We start from the raw sequence: 20,535 nt of genomic DNA on the forward strand, positions 1-20,535 counted from the left end.
AGACAAAACTTTGTTCTCGCAACCATTATTATATGTTATCCGTCTTAAAATTCATCAGCTTTTACTAGCACATGCCCACACACACGCACACACAACCAGACATACACACTGCGTCTAGCAAATGCTGACCTAAGCACACTGCTTTGCACAAAGCACTGAGGTATGATCAATACTGAAATATGCACACACATGTATCACAAAATGTAGAACAAATTCATACACACACACATTCACACTCCCAGAAGCAGCGGTGAGGTCAAATTGAGGGAAGTGTGTCTACAAGTGAGGATTGACTATTAACAGCAAGAAGCAGATGTGTGAGACACAGCTGGACTTCAGTTTACAATTGCTGTGTTCAAACTCGAAAAACTGCGCTTGCAACTTATTTGTAATAGTACTGGATTTGGTCTTGAGACAGATAGTAGGAAAGACTAGGACGGACAACAATGCTGCTTGAAAATCCAAACTGGTGCAAATCCAGTTATAATTTGGCATGCTTTACCTCTAAGGATTAACTGGAGATATTTTCGGGTTAACTGACTGATCCAACTGAAGCCACTTTGCAGAATGTGTCACATTAAACCGGAATACTGTGAACATTGAAGATATGTAATCCCTGTTTTTGAAGATTTTTAAAAAATTAAATCAGGATCAAATAGAAAATAGCATTCAATTATTCTGCACTTAATGAAAGCATTAAACAAAGTATACCTGAGGGTTAATTATCTGGTAGAAAACATTTATGGAGACACAAATAGAAATGCACAAAAACCACTCTGCAGCCCACACAAAGATATCAATCACATAGAGATTGGATGCTGATTAAAACAAAAAAAGATTTTACCCTCCATTCACCCCAACAAACTTCAGGTTTTTCTTGGCTCCCTTGTTCCCCTGCTTGTCAGCAACACCATTTTTCTTCATAATAGATTTGAGACCTGGTGAAAAGGAGGACAGAGAGAGAGAGAGAGAGGGAGTAATGAAAAAGAAAAGGGGAGGTTGGGAAATATTCATAAAGCCTTTGTGGAATTTGAGTTTGTGGGTTGTCTGTGTGTATGCATGATGCTAGACAATTTCAAATTCTGTATCACTCCTAACACATTCTCATACCAAAACAGAGTCACAGTAGGTTTTTACTATAGTAGGTTTGTCAGTGGCTCATATGACCATTTAAGCTCTGCCACCCCGTTTGTTAATTGACTGACTGACTGAGTCTGAGTTATGCAACTGCAGTATAAAACTGAGTTTATTAGTCATAGTTGCATGATTTCACTTTAACTATACTTGATGTTGGTGAGCACATGAATACAATGAGGAACACATTTAAGAAAAGATTGAATAAATGAGTAGAGAAAGGGCCCCCAGGGGTCACTGAGTGTTATGATAAGTATGATCTTTACCTGATTTATTGTAAACCCAATTGAAAATGTACAAGAGATTTTGACTTCTTTGTCACCTATCTATATAACAGTATGAGAAGCTCTGTAATTGGACAGCCTTTGGAAAATGTCTACCTGCCTTCAAAAGTGAAGCCACTGTTAATGAATTTTCTGTCAATTCAACTACAAGTCCCTCAGAGAGTCATATACATTTCCTTGAAAATAAATTATTTATATACTTTTGAACATAGAAGAAAGATTTCTGAAGTAGCAGTCTATTTTTCTCCAACATTTGTTTCCAGCAAAAACAATCAAATCAACAGAGTAACTGAGCTTACTTACTAAAGTAAGTCAAAGGTCTAAAGGCGCAGTAAAAGCAATACATCAAACTGGTATTGCTAGCTCATGAGCGACCACAGACGATAATGGTTTGCACATGGTTGGCTTTGTTTCTTTGTGCAAGTGCATACAGTTTTTCTGTCTGATACACTGAAGGACACACTGAAACCAGAAATGTGTGAATGTATGTGAACATTTTGATGCTACAGAACTTCTGGATGCAATTACAAGAAAAATACAGCTCATCACATAGTGTGAAATCCCTGAGTTGGCAGAGTAAGGGGACATGAGAGCCACACCTGTATGCTCCATGCAAAGACAATAATTGAACCAATGTACCAAACAGTACCACACTGTCAGGAAAAATAACTTTTCCTTAATGTAACTTTTACTGTAAGCTCATTAGGTTTTTAAGGGTTTCACAAGCTGGCAATTCAGTCTGAAGAACTGAATAACTTGAAAAAAACTTCGACAGATCAACGGACTTTTGCAGTTATGTAAAAGTTCAGGATCTCCTAAAGTATTTCCAGGGTGATAAACACGGTTCAAGATTATATGCTGTAATGACAACATACAACTTTGACATTGTCACTTATGGATGTAACTGGGCTTTAATTGATGCTGCATCGGCTTCTTTGCTGACTCCTCTTGACGCTAAGCCAAGGTTATGGCTGTCTTAGCTGTGCCTGACTGCAAGACATGGTGCAAAGGCTCTGTAATGTTTTGTACATAAGAATGTGACTCTAAGTCAGAAACCGCCTGCTAAAAAAGATCCCAGCGGCCACTATCTAAGAAGAACAATGCTTTTAGATTCAGTATCTCTCAGGAGATAGCAGCAGGGCGAGGGGGATTTAAAAACATATTTGGCATTTTAATTCATCCTCTTACCATCTTCAAATGAATTAAAGATCAGTATAATTTAACCTTCCCTCACTATGTCAAAGACACTGAGATATATCACTCATCCATACAAATCTCTAGTCCCTGCTGACTGGGATGAGTTAGAGTTTTCAACGCAACAGTAAGGGTATCTGTTTCCAATCTTTGTAGAAGTAAAACATTGATGTAATTTAAAGAAGTCAGGCTAGGAATCTCAGATGTCAAAGATGTAGAGAGCAACCGCAGAGAAGCTGTGACAATCTAAGCACACATATACAGTATATCAAGACATGTACACTCACACAAATCACTTAAAACCACTCTTGTATACTGTACTCACAACACTTAAGTTAAAATGAACTCTGAACATAAAATATGTGTGATAGCAGAGGGATTCTGTACTTCAGCTCCTGGGCCAGAAACGGAGCACTGAGACATGAAGGGAGGGAAGAAATGTATCATTTGTCTGATGTGTGCCTAAATGTTCATTTGACTGTGTACTTTAAGTGCTTCTTCACAAATGTGTGTTCTTCTCTGTATGAGTCTGTCTGTCTGTGAAGCAAGAAATATGTATTTGATGGAGATAAGTAAATACCATTTCAACAGTGCTTTGTAACATGTGTTTGTCCACCCTTGGACATGACAGCCAATAGTTACAGTATCTAATAACAGTCTGTATTGTGCTGCCCCAATCATGGCCAAAAGCATAATATTATGATGTGGTTTGCAGTGTTCTTCCAGATTAATGATATTACTTCAACTTATGTTGCTGTAATTCAAAGCAGGTATACATATAAAAGAAGGCTTGTAATTGTTTATCTTATTACATTACGTGTCATTTAGCTGAAGCTTTTATCCAAAGCGTTGTCCAATTAAGTGCTTTCAGCCATGAAGGTACAAACTCCAGACAGCAAGAATGTTATACATGTATTGTAGATGATAAACTACAGAGAAACAGGTTGTGCAAATAACTAATTTATGGATAAGAGGAGCTTCAGAAGAGGATCATACAGCAGAGTACATTGACAAAAATATAAAAAATTCAATTTTCATTCCATGTAGTCCACTTAAAACAATATTAGCGGGTAGATATGAAACCTAATCACGTATTCCATATCACTCAGTCATTAGACTACTGGCAAAGTATCTGCGAATTAAGTACCCAGAAGAGTAACAGCTATTATAGGGAAATTAAATGTTTTAAAGCAATACTACAGAACTTTTTGTAACTTAAAATAATGTTTCCAAAATCTTTTCAGTAGTTCATCAACTTGTAACATGGTGAACGGCACTTCTGCATTTGCTTTGCGGCTCTCTACCAGCTATAACCACATAATGGGACAATTCAGCTTCCAACCTGTAGGGGGACGAATTAGAAAAAGTTCTCTATTGTTGCTTTAAGTGGTTTGTTTGTGACTAACGCTAACCCCTGACTTATGCAGAGTGAAACTTGTCTAGTGACAGAGGTCAGTGTGTTTTGTGATCTGCTGTATTATGGCTCAACAATCAATCAATCAATCAATCAGGAAAACTTGTAACAATAAGTTGGGATACAAATGGCTAAAAAGTATGTGCTCTACAGAAAGACACAAATTATTTCCAAGGATAAATGCTAAAAAGAATTCAAGCAACAGCTTAAATTCCTACCCAAACACAATAATCCTTGTGTTGACATAGTACTACTAATACAAGCACCAAAAGAAATGCTTTGAGAGCACATCAGTAGAGTTTTGTAAATAATAAAACAGGACTGGTGTGGTGTCAGGTTGCAGTGAAAAGAAAACTACAGTCACTAAGAAGCAGACAAGCTTGCTGTAAATACCACCTTGTTGTCAGTTTGATTCTACCTTACATCAGCTGAGAAGTGTGCTAGTATGCAGGGCTAAGTGTTCTACCTGAACTCTACACAAGTGACACTGCAGACATCTGTCAAATCATTTTGTCAATGTTTGGCTGCTCCTGTTGGCCTTTTTGTTCGAGGGAGAGAAGGATGGGAAATTAATATCCAAGGCTACTGAGTTATACACATACACATTAATCATGAGGCGTCTTGGCAGATATCAGAAAGAACATAACGTAATTAAGTGGCATGGAGAGTACAAACTGTGAAAGGATATGGAAGTGCAATGGATTCAGTTCATTGAGTTGATTATAAACAAGCAAGGCAAACAAATGTGTATGCAGTATAAACCACGGGATACTAACTGAACCACAGGCCTACCTTGTTCTTGTTGTTTGCTGGCAGCAGCAGCTTTCTGGCCTGGTGAGTAGAAAGCAGAGAGGACACTGAGGGAGCTAACTAGCTGACTTTGAATAGAGCTCATTTTGGAAGGACCAGGCTTCCCTGCTGGTTTCCCTGTTGTTGCTGCAGGGACTGCCTTCCCTACAGGTTTGGCCGATGCTCCTTTGCCTGCCTCTGCTCTTTTCCCTGCCGTCTGTTTCTGTGTGCTGGGGCTTTCCTGCTGGCTGGCCATCTGTTGAGTTCCAGAACTGCTCCCCAGCTGGGCCCACTGCTCACCCAGAAGCCCTGTTAACCGGGTTACAACTTGGCCCAAAGCTGCAGGCGATGTTGGTGACTCACTGGAGCCTCTGCGTGGAAGCTGTGCCTCGCCAGCGTCCCGACGTGAGGACTGGGCTTCACTTGAACCACGACGTTGGTTTGTCTCGCTGGAGCCTCTGCGCAGTGATTGTGTCTCGCTGGCATCTTTCTGAAGGCGCTGAGTCTCACTGGAGCTTCTACGAGAGCCCTGAGACTGAGGCTGGGGGTCACATGACCCCTGGCGAGCATGGCGAGTCTGGCCTTCTCCTGATCCACGACTAGGCGGTTGTGATACACTAGACCCCCTCTGTGGTGCTTTAAGCTCTTTGGAATCCCGTCGAGTTGCAGTGGATTGAGACTGTGCTTTAATTAATTTGGGACGGGTTTGGACTACACCGGGGCTTGGAAGCGAGGCTTGGGTCTCAGTCTGAGGTTGTGATTGAGATTGTTTCTCACTAGACTCCCCCGGAGGCCTTTTTGCTAGGGTGTGGCCCTCAACCTGAGACGGAGATGGGGCTTTGTGTTTTAACTGTGAATCAGAGAGCTGTGTTGAGGGGAGCTGAGGGGTATCCTCTACTTGCACCCGGGGCTGGGTTTTTGTCTGTTGCTGGGATGGCTCGGGTTGAGTTTCACTGGATCTCCTACAAGGCCGTACAGGTGCAGCCTGAAGTTGAGGATGTATTGGCTGGACCTGCTCTGCTGAGACCTTCCGGCCTCTTGAGGGTCGCACAGGAGCGACTGTCTTCACAGCTGCATTCTCTGCTGCTGCTGCTACTACTACTACAACTGTATCACTGACCACAGTTTCTTTGATTGTTGTACCAACTATCATAACTTCAGCTGTTTGTTTCTTCTCGACAGTCTCGAGTGCAAATTGCTGTGTTTCAACAAGTTTTGTTAATTCACTCTTTGGGGGTTCAATTTCTTTTATTTCTGAGTCATTCTGTGCTGTGACTGTTACAATGTCAGATTCTGTATGTTCTTCTTCTGCAACAAGTAAACTGGTACCACCTTCATCCTGGCTTACAATATCTGAAACTACAGTTTGTTCAACCCTGCTTTCTAAAGCAGTAAGTGAACTCTCTGTGACAACTTTTACAACCACACTTTCACTGTCTCCATTATCTCTTTGAAGTCTTTCATTTGCTTCCTTATCTTCCACTCTTTCATTGATCACAGTACCAACATCCTCTACTCCTTCACTGCCCGCACTTTCTCTCGCTTCTGCACCTCTGACTGGATTGTTATCCTCTCGTCTTTCTATTTCTGTCTCAGTCTGCTGGTCTGTCCTCTGTGCTTCCACTGTCTCTGTCACCCTGTTCACAGTGTCCACTCTCTCTGTCACCGTCCCACGGTCTACACTGCTGGCCCTCGGTCTCTGCGGATGGTCGGTTGATGTCTCTCCCTCTGTTTCTGTGACTTGGTTTACCCTTTCTGCAACAGGTGTCTCGGTCATCTGATCCAATGTTGCGATCCTCTCTGTTACTGTGCCACGTTCCATGCTGTTGGCTCTGGCTCTTGGTGGGCTCACAGCAGTTACTTCTGCCTCCCCCTCTGTCACCTGTTTGTTTGTGTCAACTTTATCAGTCTCTGCTCCTTGGTCTGTATTTCCATACACTTCAATACAGATTCTATCTGTATCTGTTGCCTGATCTATTGTCCTAGGTGGTTCTGTCTCAGTCTCTCGGTTTGCTAAATCTACTTTCTCCGTCTCTGTCCCTGTATCAATACTCTCTCTTCTTGGCCTGCTGTGTGCTTCTGGTGTATACACCTCCACTCTCACTCCATCACTCAGTTGTAGGATTTGCTCCTCTTTTTCCTTATTCTTATCTATTTGTTCTTTCAAAAGAGTATTAGTTCTCTCCAGGTCTTGGGTAGCTTGAGTAAGTTTAGCCTCCAGTATGAGTAGCTTCTCCTGCAGATTCTGACTACTGTCTGGGCCCTCAAGTTTTTGTTCTTTTGTTGCATCACCATCTTGAATACTGCAAGTCTCTGCATCTTTTAAAGCCACCCTAAGTGATGTTAATTCTGGTCCTGCAATGTCCCGTGATAGCTTTTGCACTGCTTGCTCCAGTGGACTTTCTTTTTGTTTATCTGATTTTTCTGACAGCTGTGTTTGTCTCACCAATTCTTGATCTGACAAGCAACCCATTTCTCCATGTGCTGAGGAACTCTTCAAAGATTCCTGATTTATCTCCTTCTCTTTTTGTAACTCCTTACTTTTCTCTGTAACACCTTGTTTCTCTTTCCCTGTTCCCAGCTTTGTTGGCACTCGCTCTGAAGCTTCTAAACCTCCAGTGGGTTGATTCATCAAAGTTAAGTTGAGCCCTTCTGTTGGTCTGTGACCTTGTGGCTGAGTGAATGTCCCGGAATCAGAATACGGTGCTATTGTAGAGGAAAATGTGGAAACCTGGTCCTGGGCTTGGGCCTGTAGCTGAAGCAGTAGCTTCTCCCTCTCCTTTCTCAGTGAGCAGATCTGTGCCTTTAGTTCTGGAATAGTTTTGACCTGCTCTTCCAACTCCCTGACCCGCTTAAGTGCCACTGTGATCTGCTGGTGAAGACCTGTCCGATCCTGAGGAACACATCGTCTCTCTGTTATGTCCGGTGAAGGACGGAAGACGTTCTCTGTTGAGCCACTCTCCGGTGTTCCCACGGTACGGTCTGGACTGCTTGAATCAGAACCTTTACGCTGCTGTAGGGTAATGGGCATGCTTGATGCTCGGAGCAGGTTCGGACGACTTTGAATCTCTACAGTGTTCTCTTCATCAACCCGAGCCCCAGCTCCTACTTCATCTCTTGGCTTTGCTGAAATGTAGCCAGCTACCTGACTGGTTGTCCCCCTGCTGCTCTGGCTGGAAGTTCCCCCTTCACTTGCCCTGAAGTCGAAGATCTGTTGGACCTCTGTCACCCGTGATTTAGGCTTGGGCCCAAGGGTGGACGTCCCAGACCATGTGCTGTCCTTAGGGGCAGGCCTGACCCCATGCCCAGGAAGGCTGAAATTTCTGGGAAGTGTGCTGAATTTGGCTGGGCCCTTGACCCTGCGCTGAATGTGGACCCTTTTAATAGTGTTGCCTTTTTCAATGTCGTCAACATACTTGAGGAAGTCCAGGTCCAGGTGGAAGCCATAGGGAGTTTCCACTGAGTAGGGCAGCTGCTTCCTCTGAACACTGCCCTCACTGGCCTTAGTCTGAAAGCCATTGGCTGTAAGGATTCAAAATGAGAATCAATCAATCAATCAATCAATGATTCTTCTCCCACTACTACAAATAATTATGACAATAATGATAATCACTGAAATGATATAACTAAATTGCAATTACATGTGCAATTGCTTGAAAAAATGAACATGAACCAAATCACACAAAATCATCACCATTATTATTATTATTATTATTTTCATCTTCATTTTTGCCCATTTGTACAGACAGGATGTACTGTGTTGCACACATGTTGCTTCATTATGTAAAACAATATCACTTACTGGGAAGTAATTATCATGCAGTGATTGCAACAAAACAAACTAATCAGCATGCAAAATGATGCTCATGCTGTATCAACTTATGAATACAGTATTAGACGGGGCGGTTATCACCTGAAGGAAATAAACCCTTCATTGCTTTTTGCCACATTAGGAACAGTAATTTAAATGTTTAACCATTGATGTAAGATGTTGTAACAAAAGTCTGATTCTACATGACTAATTAATGTTCTTACAGTTAGGAATATAAGAAATGTGTGTGTAACAAATTTGTTTGCTTAAATGCACGTTTAGTGACCCTCACCACTTTTCTTGTCCATCATGGGACGCGGAGTTCTCAGTCATCGACTTGTGTTTGCTACAGTTGAAGCTGGCAGCCTATGTGAAACAGAAATGAGAGATCTGTGTGAGATACTTAAATATTATGCATCATTGTCATCTGAACTGCACAGAATTCCACATTCTGCTGTGTCTAAATTTTACAAGGCAATGACGGATCTGTAAAATCAAATGAAAGACGGAAAACGGTGTCTTGTCCTGTTCAGCCTGAAACAGCCTGAAGGTTTCCTATATTACAGCAACTGAAATAAGACAAAATGATTGACTCACACAAGAGAGAAATATTTTACTCTCTGAGATAAGATATGCATTAAGTTACGTAAGACCCTACTTTTGCTTGATTGCCAGGAAAGAAATGATACAAAAGATTCATGCAGATTCATGTCAAAACTAATCTGCAACAGTATTAAGATAAACTGAACATTATGTCAAATGTGCATAATTAAAAAAAGAAAATATATTTTATGACTAATGGTTTCCTTTTTATAATTTGAGTCTTCAGCGGGGCAGCACTGCTAACAGTCCAGATGGTTATAATAGGGTGAGAAAAGGCAATTATTAGACTTTTATACAGCTATGACAATAAATGTACAAAAAAAGTATGCAGTTAATTATTGTGCAGTTGCAGCTACTTTACTAAAGACAACTTTATGAAGTTATGTCAAGCAACAGCTAATATGAATAGCACAATGAGGGGAAAAGCAGCGCCATTGTGTTCATTAACTTAAATTCATTTGCCTTTTAATTTGCCATTTAAAGTCCACAAAACCCTGGACAGGCCCACAGAAGGACACGTTCCATTTGGAGCCACTTTGCCTCATTTGTTCCACTGGGAGAAGCCAAGAAACCAGAGCCACTTGCCCATTTAGCTTTTTACAATGTGCTTACTGAAGAGTAGAGCTAAGGAAGATGGAAAACAATTCACAAAGGGAGTCCCCAGATAGGGGGCCCATGTAAAGCTTTCTTATAAATATCCAATACTTATAATAAAATTCAGGCAATTCCGCTAGATTTGAGTGAGCCCCTACTGCTGAAATCCACATTAAATGAACACTTGATCCCTTATTGACAAATATCAACTTTAAGGCTATTTAGTAAATAGGCACACATTATTCATGAAATTTCCATGCAAATTTGTGTCACTGGCTTATGTTGAGTGCCTGAAGCCCTGGTTTAATACATGCTGGAGCTCAAACTTCATCATGGGAGGTGCAAATTAGCATTTCACAATTTTTAATAGGTGGTGTAGACACTACAGCTGGAGTTTTTATTGGTTTCATGCACTGTATTTTATTATGCCCGTGGGTTACAAGTTATTGCAGATATTATAACTGATGCTTTATCTTAATGCAAATAGTTATAATAAAGCAACAGTGCAGGTTTGCTTTCCTATGTTGATACAATTTAAATACCATAGGTCTAGTGGGAATATGCAAGCACTGTAGAGAGGCAGTTTTCCCATATTAAATGGCTGCTTTGATCTCTCAAAATATTGGGACCACTCAACTCCACATTGTATCTTTCTACGTATCTATCTATGTATCTATCTTTCTAAGAAGTTTATCATACTGGAAAATTGGCTAATGCATACAGACTCCCAACCACAACAAATCAGTTGGCCTTTTTTCTGATAGAAGTTCATGCAATTTTCTAGTTTCTAAAAATATTTTCAACTGACCCTGTACCTACTGGTATTTCTAAAAGTCACCCACACTCAATAACGCAATAAAACATCCATTGTAACATATTTAGATATGATTGTGTGCTTGTACAACACAGTACTTAGCTGATATATATTAGTTTTGAGTAAGTGCATAGTTCTGGCCACAGAGTAAGCTGTGTGTTGAGCAGTGCTGAGTGGGGACAAATTGCAAGGTAAGCATTACATGAGCTGGCAATGCAATCAATCAAAATGACAGCCCGTCCTCCCAGGGGCCTAAACCCAAACTTTCACCAGCTCTATTTGGCCTTGGTACCATCTTCGTAGAATAAACCTTAATAATGAAAAGAGCTGATAACCTGGGGCAGAATTGTTGGGTTTGTTGCAGATGTACGGATATACATGCAGACAAACAGAGAGACACACTGAGCAATTGACTGACAGACTTTGTACAGGATCTGCCACCATGTGATTGGAACCATGGCAACCATTCTTCAATCCACTACTTGTATGTCCCAGGAGTGAGGAGAGTGCAGAGCACAGGCATTCCTGCCTCTTCCTGATGCTTAATGCGACTACAATCGTCTTGCTGTCCTTAAGGCTTAATTAGCAGATATGGGAGCAGAAGAATGCTGCTCATAATTGCTGAGTGAAGTACAGGCAGAACCCACTGGCAATTATACACAGTGGGCAGGCAACAAAACCCTCCTTAATTAGATCATTACTGAAACCGAGAGACAGCGGTAGTAGAGTGGGAGAGAATAGAGAAGGGACAGAAAGAGGGGATCTTAAAAGGGGGGAGGAGTGAGGATAGAATAGAGATAAGGTGGAGAAAAATGAAGAAAGAAAGCTTCGGTTTGGCAGACAAGTATGACAGAAAGAAATGAGTTGAGGCAGAAAAGATGATGCTGTGAAAAACATGCCACAGTAACCATCAGTGACTTGACAGAACTGCTAGGAAAGAGGGAAAGAGTCTACCTGGCCTTCCCCACAGTGCAGTTATGAGGATTTTAAAAGTTTTCCCTTTTAATTAAAGTCACTGTAAATGCTTGCTTGATTAATGAAAGGTCTCCGAGCATCATAACAATAATGTTATTTGCTATTTGGTGAGCTTCAGCAGGGTAATATGGATGATTACTATAAATGAAAAGCCATAATATCAGTCTCTAAACATCAACTGCAAAAGTATTTATACGTAGACCGTGTTAGTGAAGCATGGTAATTTTTAGATTATTCAGGTTAGGCACTTCAATATTGGAAGTGCTTGATGATGCATGATCCATACTGGATTACAATCATAATGACTCTGAGCTAAAAGCTCATAAAGGTTGTCCTTATCCAAATTGACAGTACTTGCCACTGGCTACACAAGGCTAAGAGGAAGCCAGGGGTATGTATGTGTGTCCAAAACTGTGTTTTGTGTGTGTGCACTTATTTAGTCATTCCCTTTTTCAGTGTTTCTGTGTGTGTGTGTGCGCACTTACATTGCTTGCAATATTTAAGGTGTATGTGTGTGTATGTCTGGTTGGGTCACTGTTTTTGAACCCTTACCCTTAATAATCCCTCAAAGGGCATGCAGCAATCTCTCAACACCAATCCAATATGTGGGACAGCTGGCTGAGAGGCGACGACATCGGTAATGTGAAGCCCGGAAGACAGGAATAATGAGAGTGCAGTAAATAAGCTCATACTGACAGCCAGTAGTTTTCATTTGTCATCATCAGTGTGAAAACATTAACCAAAGTTTTGTTTCTGAAAATATTTTGGATGAGACACCCTAAGATCAAATTTAATTCTCACAAATGTTTGTATGTAAAATGTCTAAAACGCACAGCAGTTGATGGTGAAAATGGCTATTTCTGTGAAAATTAATTATACCTCTCTAAGTTTTACACACTAGAGAAACACATGTACGTGGATAATTGCTGACCCAACCTACCAAGAAAAGGGGGGAACGCAATAATTGAATGTCATGGGTCATTACATTGGAGTGCATGTTCTGGAGATTGACTCTGATACACTGACAGAGCAGGCTACGATAGAAGACAGGCCAACGGGAAATAAGATTTAAGAGCGCAAGCAGGGGACGGGAGGTGGGTGGTTGGGAGAAAGAAAGTGGCTGAGAAAATGAAAAAGAGGCAAAGATGGGAGTGGCAGCTGTACACTCATATCTTAGACATGCAGAGCAGCTTTACCGTTATATTTCCCTCTCTTCCCGCTCTGATTCTGTCAAGTTCTGTCTCAAACTCTATCTCATAAAAAAAGCAACAACAGAGGATAGCAACCAACAATAACACACGTCCCAAGTTTTTATCACAGCCCTGACATGGGACCAGCTATCTCTGTTTACCCATGTCCTACCTTGAGAATGAAGGCAGGATTGTCCAGCTTAATATGCCAACTCAGCCTGAGAGAGCCACAAGCAAATTCAAGCCAGCGCACATGTGCAGACAAAAACAGGAAAACTGATAAATACACATATGCAAAGTAGTGAATACTTTGGTTAAATGCCTACTGCAGCACAATGTAACAGGAGTTCAATTTTAACAAAGCAGCAAAAGATGGTATCTCACAGGGCACCACGTGCAAAGATTACTTTTGCAACCTAATCTGGGCGTTGAAAGGTACCATATTAACATTTAAAGCTTTTTGGGGACATTTCTAAAATTAAAGTTACTGGATTAAAAACTAAATCTAGTCGTTTTTACAGCAGTTTCTTTCTTGCTCTCTTCAGTACAGAAAGGAATTAAATCCAGCAAGTTTGCAGGATTTATAAGCTTTTACTAAGCAGGTTTTCCCCATTCAAATTAGAAGAGTTATTGTTGAAAGCCAATCAGGTCCCCAACTGTGACTGTTCTGCACAGGAAGATCTAGACTTCTGCCTTTGCACTACGGGAGGGAATGCTTGTGTGGTATATATTTGACTGTTTTTTTTAAATGGGAGGAAGGGGGTATATCAGTAAATAAACACATGTAGCATGCACAATTTAGGTGTCCTGGATTACACCTGCTCAAAAGCACACAAAGTACTGTCCTTCCTGTGCTATTTTCAAACCTTTTTGTAGCAAGACTATGTAACCTCTGAAAGAGAAATAACCATTCACAATTCATAATCAATAAACGTTGCTGCTACACACTCACTTGATCTGGTTTGACCAGTAGTTTATGGTAACCAATGTTAGCTTATGTCTGCAAACTAGAGACAGTTATGGCTGTGTAACGTTCCTTTCTAGGTGCTGTTGTTAAACTACGTTTTTTACAATAAGGGACTGTTCAGTAAAAAGTCTCGCATCAAAGATTTAACATCACATTATGAAAGCTGTTACTTTTTTCAGGAGGTTAAATTAAATCTGTAATCCATTTTGTACTCATTTGTTACCCATTACAGAGACACTCCCTATGACACAAAGTGTGAGTGAGAGACACTGCTGATGGTGCAATGAGTTCAATCTACTGGGTTGCAGGTGTGGATGACAATCTTGCATATTGACACACTACAACACAAAGATGCTCCAGAGCAACAATTGGAGAAAATTCATTGACAAGACAAATGGGAAATGGAAGGTTTCTGATTGCTGAACCAGATCTGAACTAGGAGACATTTATCTGATATCTCAGTGCTTACTGAGTCTGTAGAAACCGATCAGTCCTTCTGCTCTACAAGAGCTATTTGAGAAGTCTGGTTCATCCTTCTCAAATCTATGATGATTACTGTCTATTTTATATTGCATTGCAATACTGCTCTACTATTATAATTCATTTTCTGGGCCAAATTGGGTTTATTCTTTACTCCCGTCCTGTCAAGCCCATTCTTGTTCATCATCCAGACCTCATCTTTTTTTCAGTTCTCCTATAATCAAGTATGGTCTAGTCTAATCCAGTACAGCAGTGTCTGTTTTCACAAGGGGCCAGATTGTTCCCTTTGTGCCACACAACATCTGGCTATCAACCCCGGAGAGAAAATGAGAGAGAAAACTTCTGTGAATGGGCTTCATTAAACAGTGGCTAAATCATCCCGCAAGGCTGTAGTGAGTAGGCTACTGTTTTATTACAGGTCAGTTAAACTGCTTTTCCGTGAGAAACACAGAAATTCACTGCACATTCAGATAATGGGTTGCACTGGATACTTTAATAGATTGGGACATGACATTTAATGTAGTTATTTTATGCAAAAGTTGTGTTTACAGTACAATAATATAACAAATGTGGGCAAACAAACTAAAAAGATGGTTACCTCCAGTCCTTTGCGGGTTAAAAGTTATTTGTGGAGCCCAAAAGAGACCTGTGAGTAACCCGTGTGTGGAAAAATCATTGCTTTAGTTTACCTAACATCAAACAGTATGTTCTGTTTCTGACTGTTGAATAGAAATGGTATTTCTAAGCTCAAGGCAAATCCATAAATTATACAAAAAAGGCACAAATTTGATGTCTTTTTAGTCTATCCTTCTATTGTTCATTCATGAGTTTCCTTTGCCTCTGTATAAGGAAATTAGTTGCAAGGATATCAAACACTACAGTGCCCAAAGATTCCACTTACATTCAGAACAATGACTAAGAGGCTACAGGATGCATGTGGAGGGTGACCGCCAGTTTATCTTTCTGTTGACCTGTTGAAAGATCAGCTGATCCCAAATATTAAAGTTCTGTTGCCTTTTCAGCATGTTATGGCTACACTGATCCCCTGATTTTATTTCCTTGTCAACACTTCCGTCTATACACAGACACACAATACAGAGTAAAGAGAACCGTGTCTTATTGTGGAGCCCTTTTATTTGGACCTCTATGTGCACGCCATGTTCACAAAAGGCCATCACATGTCACCAGAAGAATCACTTTGCACCGTGAGCCATGGTTCATCTATAGAAAGAACAATGATGCTCAACCTTTCAGCAAGGCTATATTAGCCACTGAAAATCAGTCAGATTTACATCACACACTATTCTCAAAGTATACATCATATGAACTTTAACTGTCCAAACTACATATGAATGAGGAGCCTAAACAGGAAAAATACTCAAAAAATATATGAAAAGGGACATTCCTGTCCCTCTTTGCTGCCACGTCTGTCAAAGGACAGATAATCCTTACACCGTGCCCTCCCTGCAACTGTTTTCTTATCAGCCTATCGCTTGATTGTTGATCCCTCGTTACACAGAATGAAAGCTTCTTCCTTTTTTCAGACAGCTCTCCTCAGGCCCTAGTGGTATTCCAGCACAAGGAGCAGCTGCCTGCTTTCGTTAGCGATAAGGGAAGTGACACACCATCTATTATTCATTGGAGCACACAGCCAACCCCTTCTAGCTGGAGCTGGGTTAGCATTACATCTACGTCCGCTCATGGAAGTTAATTAGGGTGGTGAAGTAACTACTACCGCTAATTAGCATGTGGGCTATCGTACTATTCCTATGTTAACATTAGCAGATGTTAAATTGGGTTAAAGGTATGGTGATAATAGATTTAAAAAAATATCAGAAACAGTTGGAGATGGGTAGCAGAGTAAGGGATAGGAGGAAGATAGAAAGAAAACAGGAAATGTGGTTAATGGGAAGTGGTGAGAAAAGTGAAAAAGGATGGAAGGAATGTGGGAAAAAGCAAAAGGAAGAGAGTATATGACAGAGAAGGTGTGCTGTACGTAGCCACAGAGGAGTACATCACTTACAGTGTTGCCATGTCACATTACATCTACTTGTAGTCATTATAACAAAAACTACTCACAAACAGCAAACATGTATAAAATATTGAAATGTGCAATAGGCCATCAGCACGTTTTACCTGATGTATTAACACACGCTCAAGGAAACATGAGTTATAACTAAATCTGCGTCCCCCCTGCTCATTAATTATAACTTTCTACTTACACAGCCAAAATAGAGAGAGCGCTCACTCACATGCAATCAAGAAATTCTAACACAGTCGAGCAAACGTGAAATAAGATGTTTTTGCATGGAAGCCCACACAAACATGCATTCACACACAATTTGTTCCCCCTCACAGTCACACATCCCCTGGTTTGAATGAGCCTGCCTTCACACTCTGTTGGTGTCCGGCAGGCCACAACTCTAGCCAGAAATCAACACTTCTAAATTAACACACTATTGATCTTCGCATGATGACAGAAGCATGGCTTCTGCTTGCACACACAGAAAAAACACACGTGTACGTAGGAGAACATAGATCGGACACGCATATTCAAACACTGCCAAAGAAAAAAAATATTTGGCTGATTGCCAGAATGAGTAGCTCAATACTTGTGTGTGTGTGTGTGTGTGTGTGCACACACGCACACATGTCTGACTAAACACATGCATGCATGTTGCCCATTTATGACTCCCGCATTGTCAGCTGCCAAAGCTGTGTACGCTAAAATTCTGCGGACAGAAAAACAACTAATTTTCTCTCTCTCTCGCTCTCTCTTACTTACATAAACACATACACACACAGACATGCACACGTACACATTTAAACTAACATACACGCTCTTTGTTTCTCTCTTCACACTCTTCGTCACACATCCCAGGCAGAAACATGTGACCTATGTTCTACCCTGCAAAAATAGACTGGGGAGGGAGTGAGAGAAGAGAGAGGTGAGGTGTAGCAGAATAAAGGAAGGGAAGATGAGCAATGTGAGATAAACAAAATGAATTATGGCAGATAAAATTGTGAAAAAATAAAAAATAAAGACAGCAAACTCAACAACAACAAAAATGGCGAGTACATACAAGCAAACAAGATTAAATGGGAGAATGAGTCAGAATAAGGGAGTAAACTCTCATTGGGTGGTTTGCCTCTAACCTGCCATGGATCTCCACTCAGCTCCTGTCCCTCCTGTTTCTATTCCTGTGAGTGCTACTGACCCTGTCTTTCTTTAAACCTCAGCAGAAAGAGAAAAAAAAAGGAGGGAGGGTGGGAAAGGGGTGGCGGTGTTGCAAGATATGGCTCTACGAAGAGAAGAGAAAAAAAGAGAAGAATAGAGGCTATCTAGCTGTTCAGACTACCTGCCTTCTTATTATGATGGATTCATCAGCCTGCCCGTTGCAACCACCTGCCCACAAAAAAATACCCTATAAGATAAATGGGCTCAATAAAGAACACACACACACACTGTAATTAACCACAACTGATTGCGTTTATGTTGATAGTGCGTGAGTGTGTGTAAAGCTCAAGATTTCCTGAAGTGCAAATAACCTGAAAGGAGACATGAAGCATAGCAGTCCTGTGTGTTTTAGTGCAAACGTTTTTTATGTAAGGGTCTGTGTTCATTCATGCATCTCCTGGTGTGCGCGCGCAAGTGTGTTTCTGAGGTACGTGTGCGTATATGTGCATTTTGCCTGCGGGCACAAGGCCTGCCCTACAGTGAACTCCCACCGTGGACCAGTCTAATTATTACTGGAGGACTTGAAGTCAACCCCCAGTGTATGGTATCCTCTTTAAAGAGAAATCTAAAGAGTAAACCCCTAGTTAGCTCTGTCCATCGCCATAACAGAAAGCAGTCTTTACATTCGTTCAGTACTTTTTGCATATTGTCTGTTGTTTGCCTGTTGTTGTATTTTGTTAGTTTGTTTTTTATTGTGATAAAACTGCTGCTGTAATAAGTGAATTTCCCCATTGTCTAATCTAATGAGTAAACCCTTGCTAGCCCAGCTGGCTCTGTAGTGTAAATGAGGTAAATAATTAACAGCCTTTAAATAGGCTAACTGCCCAGACTAATGGGTCCTATCTCTTATCTCGCTCCTGCACAGCTCCCTCAGACCACCACAGTTAATTCCCCTCTAACTGAAACCCATTTTAAAAGTAAACATTCACCCTAAAACAGCTCAGGAGCAAGCACGCAGCATCTGTAAAATATAGCCTCCACACATTCCATGTGAGTGCAGATATACAGAGCACATGAAATATTCATCTGGATATATGGCATAGCTGTAGCAATGCCAGGCCTCTAAATAAATCCGAATGGATGTTTCCCAAGAAAGGTTCATTTTAATCTAGACTAAAGCAAGAGAAATTGACACTCCTAAGGTAGCCTAAGTGCTAATTTGCCCTTTAACTGTGTCATAAATTACTTTGTTTACTTTGATAATGCTGTTTGTAATGACTTAATACGAATAAGGAAAGCAGAATATGTGGGGATGTCTGTGAGTGTGTGGTGGAGTCAAATTGTAATGCTGATGATCTAACAAGACCCCAGACAGAAAACGTGTTGTACAGCACATAGGACTGTACAGCATGGTAACTTTGCTTGTATATGGATACACAGAATAGTGGAATCAAATACACATTAAATATTAAAATAATTATTATGTTGTACCTTCTACACAAACTTGTAAAGATATTTCAGTATGCTTCTTGCTCAATTGATAAAAGAAGACATGATTTTTTTTCTCGCACAGAGAACCTTTGTCAAACACTAACTGAGACAATGTTTACATCCGTGGCTGAATCCTCCCTTCTTCCTAGGTGTCCAACACACTGCATACAATCAGCTCAAATCCTTTCATCTAAAGCTGCAGACTGAAAGAGGGTGTAATGCAGCCCAGAGGGTTAAGCTTCCCTCTTGCCGATCACATGAACCTTCTCCTGTCAGGTGGGATCAGATCCCACCTCAGACCCTTAGGACTGCTAGAGTCTCACTCCTCTCTTGTCTCTTCTCTGGGTCGAGGTTAGACGTCTGTCCATCTCCTAGGTGCTTGTTCAACAAACGCCTGGGAGTGACTTTCTGCCTAAAGTTCAAGGAGCTCTTTTGTCTTGAGATGGTGAAGATGCAGTATGAAATCAAATGGTGGGTTGGTGCTGCACCCACAGTAACAGAAGGCATTAGACTAACCCTCTCGATCATGGCGGAGGGATTCACATGACCACATGATCTGTGGGGAAATACCTCCTGAAAGGGTTTACCAAAAGGCAAGTCCCTAAAAGAAAGTTCCTTAAAAGTTGGGTGAGGATGGACATGAACTACTTTGTATGTCACATCTTTTGACCATTTCTCAAGGGGGAAATGAGTATAGCACTTTTGAACTGCCGTGCTCAAAGGCGGGGTGAAAAACTGGCCTTCAACTCACCACAAACCAGGTTACTTCATGCAAGTTTTTAATTTACCCAAGTCTGGGAATAGCAGTTAATGTAATTGTTTATTATACTACAGGAATACACTCATGTTATTAAACATTTCAAATGCCAGTTGTGTCCCGTAACATAATTTGGTGTACTATTGTTACAGTTTCAAAACACCGGCAGCTTGAGATTCATGTCAAGTCTCGCAACACAAATTGGGTGCAAGTACCAAAAACCACGAACCGTTTTTACTCGCAAAGCTCACAGCTCTCAAGCAACACCAAATCCAACAGCTTGAAGTCTTCTGGAAAAAAAAGTATTGTCTCAAAATGAACTAAATATGAAGGGACAAAAAATTGTAAAATTATTATATATTGTAAATTTCACATTTTTCATTCTTCATCCAGAACCAGTAATGTGTAATCATTCCTAAATGGGACCAATGTTTTGCTTGTGGATATATAACATAACATACCATTTCACTTAAATCATATTTGGCAATACATCAATGTTTGGGCTTGCCATTCTTAGTTTTACAGTGTTCCTCGTTAATCAAGCAAAATACTGTGCATGTTTTGAACAGATATTTCTTTTCATAATTTACACTATTTAGCAAATATGTTGGCTGACCACTTCTGTCAAACTGATTTGAAATATGTGTTGTGTATTATTGAAGCCATACATCATCACTTGGATACACACACACAGGATCAAATTTCTCTTCTTGGAAGTAGAAAGGTCCAGCTCAAGACCATATATAGTCTAGACTAACCATGCACCATCGACTGACGATATCATTGGCAATCAGCCCTGACAAAAAGAATGTGTGCTACCTTTTTCTCATTCCTGCAAATAAATGCATATAAAGACAGGG

The 20,535-nt window shown here is 40.7% G+C and overlaps 1 protein-coding gene across 2 annotated transcripts in view; it reads right to left on the reverse strand.

The window, feature by feature from the left end:
* kank4 (KN motif and ankyrin repeat domains 4) overlaps nucleotides 1–20,535 on the reverse strand; it is a 69,072-nt gene that overhangs the window by 13,509 nt on the left and 35,028 nt on the right. For both annotated transcript variants that reach the window (XM_034882380.1, XM_034882379.1), the window contains exons 2-4: nucleotides 8,919–8,992; nucleotides 4,819–8,337; nucleotides 845–938 (exon numbers count right to left, since the gene is read on the reverse strand). In XM_034882380.1, the coding sequence (XP_034738271.1) occupies nucleotides 845–938; nucleotides 4,819–8,337; nucleotides 8,919–8,937 (3,632 nt within the window). In that variant the 5' untranslated portion in view covers nucleotides 8,938–8,992. The remainder of the gene's footprint in view (nucleotides 1–844; nucleotides 939–4,818; nucleotides 8,338–8,918; nucleotides 8,993–20,535) is intronic.

This window comes from Etheostoma cragini, chromosome 9, assembly GCF_013103735.1.
Source record: "Etheostoma cragini isolate CJK2018 chromosome 9, CSU_Ecrag_1.0, whole genome shotgun sequence".
In the NCBI taxonomy this organism is placed as follows: domain Eukaryota; kingdom Metazoa; phylum Chordata; class Actinopteri; order Perciformes; family Percidae; genus Etheostoma; species Etheostoma cragini.